Source organism: Camellia sinensis, chromosome 14 (genome assembly GCF_055761805.1).
Source record: "Camellia sinensis isolate YWXY chromosome 14, ASM5576180v1, whole genome shotgun sequence".
Taxonomy (NCBI): Eukaryota; Viridiplantae; Streptophyta; class Magnoliopsida; order Ericales; family Theaceae; genus Camellia; species Camellia sinensis.
In genome coordinates, this window is record NC_138974.1 from 13,673,955 (window position 1) to 13,683,528 (window position 9,574).

Consider the following 9,574-nt stretch of genomic DNA (forward strand, 5'->3'; position numbering starts at 1 on the left):
AGTGTTGGACACGTGTAGGGGAAGTGTCCAAAGAGTGTTGGTGTCCGACACAGACACGACACGGATATGTCATCTTCTTAGAAGTGTCCATGCTTTTTATCTTTGCTTCAGTTAAATTCTTTTTGGTTTTGCTTGTATGGAAGTTGGGGGAATAGATGATGGATCCTTTCCATCATAGATACCTTGGATGAATTTTATGACTGGAATGGTTTTTATGAATTTTATTTTCTATTTTTTTTAAACTCTTTTTATGCTATTTTTAATGAATTTAATATTTTATAAACTTCTAAAAAATAAAAACTCAAAAGGCTTATGCATAGCCTTATGAGACGTAAAACGACTTTTATGTATTCATCTTTGAAAACTTGAGCCATTTTTTTCTTGTGCTTATTACATTTGTGTAATTTGAACAGGTTGAGTTGTCTCGTCCAAATGCAGAACTCAGATTGCTTGAAGTTTTCTACCACAAGATTTATAAGGTGTTTAGCTTCATCTTTGTATGCTATAATTGCTTTTTATTTTTATTTTCCTATCAAAGAGCTAAGAAGCACAGACACATCGACATGGAAGTTTTCTAAAAATTGCAAGACAGGATAAGTGAGATGCACAAAAAATATATATATAATTTCATATATTTATTATATGTTGTATACATGAATGTTTCATTTAAAGAGAATAAAAGATACAACACAACACTAACTCTTTACAGGAGTAAGGTTAATATGTATAAATAAATATATATATTTTATCATTTAATCCCAAGTAAATTTCTTCATACTTGTATTTGTTAAGGGATGGACACATGTGTCCCCAAGTGTTCAAAGCGTATTTCAGCCTTAAATTTTTATTAAAAAAAATATTGTAGGACATGTTTGGATGTGTGTTTGACACTTGCCCGACACAGACTTATCACCGTCTTAGAAGTGTTCATGCTCTTATAATCTAGAGACAATGAAAGTAGAACTCTGACTTTGTTTTATGATGTACACCATAAGTTGTTAATTGAAGCAACTGCATCATCACTGATCCTTTTATGCCTGATTGTGTCATGGATAATCCTTCTATCTTAACTAAACCAAAAAGAGGGGTTAATCCCCTCAACTATATGAATATCACTTTACTCCCCTCATTTATGAACCTATACATTTTGACCCCTGTCAATTATAAATAAAATTAAAAAAAAAAACCGTACAAATGCCCTCATTTTGGAGGGGTGAAAAATATGTATTATTATAGTTGAGGGGGTCAAAATGTACAAATTTAAAGGTAAAAAGTGATATTCATTAATAGTTGAGGGGATCTTGGTGTAATTAACCCAAAAAAAAAAAAAAAGGAACTTCATATTTGAGGAATAGATGGCTTTAAGCCTCCTAAATTCTCTTGGACCTGCCTTTGCACAAAGCTGCTATTCACTAATAGTTGAGGGGATCTTGGTGTAATTAACCCAAAAAAAAAAAAAAGGAACTTCATATTTGAGGAATAGATGGCTTTAAGCCTCCTAAATTCTCTTGGACCTGCCTTTGCACAAAGCTGCTGTTCCTGACTTTCAGATACATGTTTGAGACCATGCTTGCTATTTTCTAAAACCCTTTTGTAGTTTGCTAGCCCTTAATTTAGTCATCATATACATGCAGATTTTTCCTGCCAATGAAAAGATTGAGAACATAAATGATCAGTATTGGACATTACGTGCAGAAGAGGTTTGCTCTCTCTCTCTCTCTACTGTGTTTGGGTACACATGTGGTTGCATGTTCACTTTATGCTTCAGTATCACAAAACTGTTTCCACAGATGGTAAAAGGTGCTGTCTTTATAAGGTGGACCTGACTTCCCTTGGTCTTTCACTGTTCTGATGAATTCAATTGAAACTGCTGTTTTGAATTTGTCTTTCACTGTTCTGTTCTGAGTCCATGGTTTATAGCTGATTAATAATATGTTCTCTAAATTTCGTTATATTGTTAGTTTGGAAGCCACCAGTTGGTGATTAGCTTTGATTTCGAGGGGGCTTCAAGGATTACTACTTGAGTGACATCAAAAAAAACTTGAAATGAAAAAAATTTCTTTATCGAACTTACAAAGAATTCTACTATGCAATTTTATTGTTACTTTTTTGGGTGTGTAAAGATATGCAATGTGCATCTGAAGTTAATGAATGGAAGGATAGGTCTGACAAACTAAGAATTGTTGTTATATTGCTACCAGCTTATGTTTTCTCTTTGTTGCAGATTCCAGAAGAAGAGACAAATCTTGGTCCTCTTCATCGCCTGATTCATGTATACCACTTCACAAGAGAGATGGCTCAGAATCAGATGGTAATTATTAATTAATAATTAAAATAAAATTTTATTATGAACATAAGATTATCTTTGTTTGTATATCTGCTTTAGTTGATGCTATTTATTGAATCCTAGCTTAAAAAGTACGGACACTTCTAAGAAGGTAGCATATCCGTGTCATGTCCGTGTCGAATACCGACAATCGTTGGACACTTCCAGACACGGGTAAGTTTTTTTAGATTCAAACGCTTGGAGGACATACCTGTCCATTGCTTAAATACACATCCATCGATTAGACACGCATGACAATAATTATAAATTTGAACTAAATAACTTATGATACAATAATAAATGGAAAAAACAACGTAAATTTAGAAAATCAGTATTATATTACATTTTTTATTATCTTTGAATAATATATTTATATATAAACAATATAATAAATATATAAAATTATATATTTCGTGCTTGTGGCCCGCGTGTCCGTGTCCATACTTCTTAGATCCTAGCAAACCTTGTCACTCGAGTTTTCTTAGCTTTGAATTTCTCATTGTTTGTTTCTAGCAGCAGATTCAGAACTTTGGGGAACCTTTTTTCTTGGTCATCCATGAAGGTGAAACTTTAGCTGATGTCAAAGTGCGAATACAGAAGAAATTACAGGTTCCAGATGAGGAGTTTGCTAAGGTACATTTTCGTTTCACTTTATTTTATGTTCTACTAGAAGAGACAGCAACTAATTTCATGTTCTCATCATGTTAAGTTGTACTATTTATTCATCTCTTTTATTCAAGGGTAAATTATGCATATGGTCCCTATAGTTTCAATTGTGCCAATTTTGCCGTTCAGTTTTTTACATTGTGTCAATTTAATTTAATTGATAACATCCACTAAAGAATTGAACAAAATTAAAGGGCAAAATGTCTCATTCAAAGGGAATGTACTATTTCACATCAACCCCTCAATCACTTTGAGAGTGGAGCCTATTTTGACCCTTAATTTCAATCCAATTTCAAAAAAGGGCATTATCAATTGGACTAAATTAACACAATGTGAAAATTTCAAGAGTAAAATTGTTGCAATTAGAACTACAAGACCACATTGACTCAAGAGGCATACTACATGGACTACGGGAAAGGTTTTAAAAAGCGGCCGCAACCGTTACATAACGGTTTTGGTGGTTACCGCCACCCGTTACGGCCACTTTTGCAGTGTGATTAAGATTCACAGGTGTGTCGGCTGTAGCGGCTGCCGTAGCGGTCGTAACGGTGCCGTAACAGTTGTAACGGCTTGTTACGCACCGTTACGTAACGGTTCCAAACTGTTTCTTTCAAAAAAACACAAAAAAAAGCTGAAAATGGTGGAAGAGGGATAGAGAGGAGAGGGAAGATAAAGAGAGAAGATGGATGAGCAAGAGATAGAGAGAGAAGAGGGAAGATAAAGAACATGTTATTAATTTGTTGAAACTGTAAGACCTATGCTATTCTATTCAGCTGCTATCACTCGACCATTTTGTTTGTGTGTGTCTAATATTGTTTGATAATAATAATAATAATAATAATAATAAATGTGGTTATTAAAATGTAAAAAACTCAGTTTATAGTGATTTAAAAATATAAAATATGTTGGATCATACTTAAAAATTTACAAAAATTTATCAATATTTATTTTAAATCCAATAAATATTATCATGGAAAAAAAATATGTGTATCAGTAAGTTTTTTTTAAATTGTGCTAAAAATAAAGAAATTCACGATTCCGGTTACCGCAACCTTTACGCTACGGCCATTACACCCCGCAACCGCCACCGCGCCACCGCCACCGCCACTGTTACGGCGACCGCAACCGCTTTTCAGAACCTTGACTACGGGTGTAATTTGCCCTTTATTCAATGTGCTTTTTCAATGGATGTTCCCTATTATGTGTCATTTCATGAAATCTTACTTTCTTTGGAATTTGTTGTGGCCAGTGGAAATTTGCTTTTCTTTCACTAGGTCGACCAGAGTATCTTGATGACTCTGACATAGTCTCCAGTCGGTTTCAGGTGTGTACTTCCATATTTATTTCGTATTTCTCTCTTTTTCTTTCTTCGTTCTGTTTGTTAGGTCTTCTTATTTTAAAGATGTGTTGGATAGTTACATAAGTCATCTGTCTGCAGAGAAGAGATGTTTATGGTGCGTGGGAGCAGTATCTGGGATTGGAGCACTCTGACAATTCTCCTAAAAGGGCTTACATCGCTAATCAGGTAAACTGCCGCTACGTGGTTGAGTTTATTGTAGTTTGTTGCCGTGTTACTAGTATTGCGGCCACATCTATTGGTAAATAACATGATCTGAATTAGACATTAGGGGACCAACTTTTGCTTGTGTATCTGGTAATACATCTCATGTCAGATCAAGGGTTTGCCTTCTTTTTAGTTTTTTTAGTTTTTTTTTGTTTTTTCTATTTACACACCTATAAAAGAGCAGATATAAGATCTTTAGTCAAAATTAATGAGTAGTTGAAACTAATTGATTAAGTTCAAAACTTTTTTGTAATTCTTTGAATTTTTTTTTCTCTATGAATTATATATATATATCTATATTAATTACTGTATATGTACTCTTATATATTTTCCACTTTCAACACTAGGAACCTACTTAAAATTATGCAGTTCGTTGAGTGATGCATAGAAGAGATATATACATTGATCTCCATCAACTTGATTTTGATACTGATCCAATTTTGCAGAACCGTCATGCATATGAGAAGCCAGTGAAAATCTATAACTAGGGTGAAGGTATTGGAGTTCTGCATTGCATTTGCTGAACATGGCAATTACCAAAGCCATTTGTTGGCGTACAAATTGGGAAAGTAGCGAACAAAAAAAAATGTTTATGGAAACCACCAACGGAAGCTACTGTTTATATGGAGTGTGCAGGATGTGGTTATCAACTTTGTTAGGTATGTAATTCTTCTGATGTGGATTGGGGGATGATGAGTTTTTCACAAATGTACCGTGTATCTTGTACAGTACAACCCCTCTTAGCTTTGCAACTTCTGTTTGTTCATCAGAGTTCTTCCTTCTGTGGGTGATTGGTTCTTCAGTTTAGTTGTATTCGAGCAGTACATAAAACAAGATTTTGGAGTAGGGAATGTATACAGGGGGTATAGTTGTGGTGTGTGCCTTTTTTCCCTCGTTCATATGTTTGGGAAATGGGGTTGATGGTTTTTACAACTCTTTCTGGGTATATTATTTTGGGATTTTGTATATGTTAAACTTGGTCAGGCACTGCATTTCTGGTTTGGATTATGATTCTAATTCATATATATAGTCAGTGAAAGAGTGTTGTCGGGTTTTGTTCCAATGCAACATGTTCCTTTTAGATGAATTTGTTTTTCTAATAACAAAAGATGAAGAGGCACTAATGGATACTGAAACGGACACTGAAAACACATGGATGATCAAATACAACTATTATTATGCCCCTGCAGCTGTGGTCAGGCTCATTGATTTGGTATCAACCTGGGTCTTTTTAGGACAGAAGGATAGCCAATTGTGGAACGACTGACTAGGTAGCTAATGTGGATTCTGTCCTGTGGGATAGAGTTTGTAGTTTGGCACCCTTTTGGGCCTCCCCTCTATCAGCGGGGCTCCTCTCTTTTTGATTTCCAAATATTGGAAGGTTGTATGCGAATGACAGGTAGCGTTTGGTAGAGTTTTAGAATTTTGATTTGAGAATAGAGTTGTATTTTGAATCGTGAGTTTTAAAATTATGATTGAGTTTGAAAATTTTGTTTTGGCTTTGTTTTGGAATTCTTGTTTTGGCTTTCTTTTGGGTTGATTCTGATTTATGTTTTCATTTGTTGCCTCAAATGATTCCTTGTCCTCTTGTACTTTTTGTCTTTTATTTAATAGGAATCTTTTCGTTGCCGATCAGCGCGCACACAAAAAACAGAAAACGTTGCCCAAAGTTTTCCTTTTCTTTTGGAGTGCTACTAGCATCTCATAAAATAATTTATTTTAGACTTTTTAATTTTTAATTTTTTTTATTACAGTAATAATCTCAAATAAAATTATTATAAAGGACATTATTAATTTTGAGACATATCATCTCACAATTAAATCTACATACTCACTATATAATGAATTAAGGTTTATGAAAGTATCCATCTTGATCATCATCCATTTATCTTTTTCAAATTCTACCTTCAAAACATTCTTATCCTCAAAATCTTGAAAACATTTTTGCGACAATATTTCGGTGAAAACGGTGGCAATCATTTGAGTATCTACACTTCTCTGCAATGACAATGAGTGGAATTTTTTTGGCAACAACTCCATAAGACGAGAGGAATACAATAACAAAAATTAAAAGGAGGGTCGTAGCTTTAATATTGTTCTTAGCTTGGAGGAAATTGGCCTTGTAAGTATAAGTTTTTTGAAAAAAAGAGCAAAAATAATAAAATATGTTTATCATTATTTTGAGATTGAATTCCTGAATATATGACTGAAATTCGGGAATACAAGTTTAAACATTGTTTATTTGTTCAGATACAGGTAATTGAACATCTTTTATAGGTTCGGACTTGTTTTACTGATCACATTTTGAAATTTAATTTGTACTGTTATTTATTTTAGGATGATGGTGAGTTAACAATTAAAATTTTTAACTCTCGCAGGAATTTTATATTTTCAAGTTCAGAAATATAGGTCTGAACATAAATTATTTGTTCGGGAATACAGGTCTGAATATCAAGGAAACTCGTCATTTTTGGGTACAATACAATTCTGTTTTGTTTATGGCTCTTCCTCAATTCTCACCACACACACCCACCCACACTGCAATAGACCTAAGACAGATAGTGAGAAGAAAGGGAGGATATGTTATGGTAGAAACAAGAGCACAACAAAAGGCTATACCATGTTAAACAAGAGCCGTTGATCCCCAAACGAGATAAAAAACAAAAAATAAAGATCTCTCTCTCTCTCTCAGTTAGTCAAAAGGTTATACCATGTTATACTTAATATGAACATAGACAGTATTTTTCTTCTTCTTCTTCTTCTTAGTGGGTTTTACTAGGATTTTTTGGAAGGGAGGTTTTTTTGGAGGGTGTGTACGGTGTGCATTCAATAGGTGGAATGTTTAAGGATAATTTTGGTATTATTTGGGGGGAGAAAATAAATTTTAAGGGTTTCAAAATTTATAAGTGAGGTCCAAAAAAATGAAAGGTCCAAAATAGTTCATAGAGTGCTAATAGCACCACTCTTCTTTTGATGTGAAAAGAGGGTCTTAGAGTGCCCTAACATATTGTTGACAAATTATTTAGTGCTCTTTGGAGTACTTCTCAAACTCTATTTACTATCCCAATTTTTTTTATTTTTTCTGTGGAAAAAATCTGGATTTGCTTTAAGAGTATTGAATAATTTGTCCATGTTGTCCTTACATATAGCTAGGGTTGCAAATGGACAGAGTCAATCATTGGTTCGTTAAATTTTTATTGCGTTCGAATTTGAACTTGTTAAAAATTTAATAAGCAAGCCTAAATATACTAAGCCTCCGTTTGGGAAGTGGGTTGGCTTTTTGGTTTTTTTGGCTATTTTAGCCTGGGCTAAAAAGTTTGGTTTGGGAAGGGCTTTTTGACTTTTTGATTTTTTTGGCTTTTTTTGTGAGAGAAGAATGTAATGATTATGGGTTGGATGTGATATTTTGTTTTTTGTGGCTAAATTAGCCTATTTTGTCTTTTGTGGCTAAAATAGCCAAAAAAATCTCGTTTAGCTCTTGCCAAACGAAGCTTAAAGCTTGGATCATTAGCTGTTTGTTTAACATTTATTTAAATAATAGAATAAATATATTATTAAAAGTAGGATAAATATGTTATTTATATATTTAAATAATGTAGATAATAGCTAACTATAGATAATATATTTATATAATATTGGGGATAGATATTATTATTTTGGCAAGATATTGATTTGTATATATTGTATAATAAAAATTTCAATTGTAACTTTAGTCTCATACGCAAATATGAATTTATAATTTATAATTTATTTAGCTCGTTAAGGATCGTGAATTGACTCCAGCTCGAGTCAAGTCTGAATCAACTTAGCTTGAGTTCGGTTCGTTAAATTTTCATTAAACTCGAGTTCAAATTCATTAAAATCTTAATAAATGAATATACAAAAGTTCGGCCCGGCTCATTTGCACTCCTACAGGTAGCCCATCTATTGTGAAGGGTTTGGTTTTGATATCATTTGTAACACCCTTAAGTCCTTCCATCAAAGACTAGCCAATTATGGAATAGCTGTTTAGAGGTCATAAACTCATTTACACTGTGTTTAGTTAAAAGATTTGATGAGAGATTTGAAAAGAAAAACAGAAAAAGTATGTGGAATGTAAATAAAATACATTTACATTTTACATAGTTTCACACATTTTTTTCTTTCTCTTTCCAAATTCCTTTCCCAATTTTTCAACCACACACAACGTTAGATTTTGATTTGAAAGTGCATATTTTGCTGCATTATTGTTGTTTGGAGTGTCCTAAATAAGTGTATTTTTTGTCTTTTTGAACTGAAAAGTTGAGAAAAAAAATGAATGTTTGGGTTAACTTTTTGTCTTTTTACGAAAAAATGTGTAATAAAAAATTGTATAGCGATCCTGGGTTTTCCCCTTTATATACAGTATTCCGGACTTAGGTTCCGCGGTTGAGTATTGTTGCATTTGTTTCATTTCTGTCCTTTAAATTCCTTATATTTGAGTCTTGGGTTGTATTGGGTAGATTTGAAACATGTTGGTTATGTTTGGAAACCAAGAGTTGATGCCCAGATTTTGGCCTTCACGCTCGAGTGGGGTTTTTGACGCTCGAGCAAACCCTTTTGCTTTTGTTCCTCCGCTTGAGCGGGCATTTTGACACTCGAGCATGATTATTCAACCCTCAGTATTTTTTCCTGCAGGTCGTCGGACGCTCGAGCGTCCACTTTCACGCTCGAGCGGAGACCTTCGTCTGCAAAACTTCTGGATGTGTGCATCCGGCGCTTGAGCGGCACTTTTGATGCTCGAGCGTGAGTCTGTGTTTGCCGCTTGAGCGGGGCGTTCCACGCTCGAGCGGACTGTATATTATATCAGTTCGAGTTTTAGCTTTTTGAACCACTTTTTCGATCCACTCTCTCTCTCTAGCTTTTCAAAACCCAAACTTGAGTGCTTCTCACTCTAGACTTCATCTTCTCTCTAAGAAATCATCTAGTGTTAGTGATCTTCTACCCTAGTCCCTTTGTAAAAAGTGTGAAGCTTGGTGTGAGCTACACTTTGATCCGAA

The 9,574-nt window shown here is 34.0% G+C and overlaps 1 protein-coding gene across 4 annotated transcripts in view; it reads left to right on the forward strand.

The window, feature by feature from the left end:
* LOC114265677 (ubiquitin C-terminal hydrolase 13) overlaps positions 1–5,619 on the forward strand; it is a 74,923-nt gene extending 69,304 nt beyond the window's left edge. For 2 of the 4 annotated variants that reach the window (XM_082906560.1, XM_082906562.1), the window contains exons 26-32: positions 414–479; positions 1,635–1,700; positions 2,225–2,311; positions 2,840–2,959; positions 4,242–4,316; positions 4,431–4,517; positions 5,003–5,619. In XM_082906560.1, the coding sequence (XP_082762686.1) occupies positions 414–479; positions 1,635–1,700; positions 2,225–2,311; positions 2,840–2,959; positions 4,242–4,316; positions 4,431–4,517; positions 5,003–5,044 (543 nt within the window). In that variant the 3' untranslated portion in view covers positions 5,045–5,619. The remainder of the gene's footprint in view (positions 1–413; positions 480–1,634; positions 1,701–2,224; positions 2,312–2,839; positions 2,960–4,241; positions 4,317–4,430; positions 4,518–5,002) is intronic. The other 2 variants (XM_082906561.1, XM_082906563.1) reach the window with 1 other exon arrangement.
* The last annotated feature ends 3,955 nt before the right edge of the window (positions 5,620–9,574 follow it).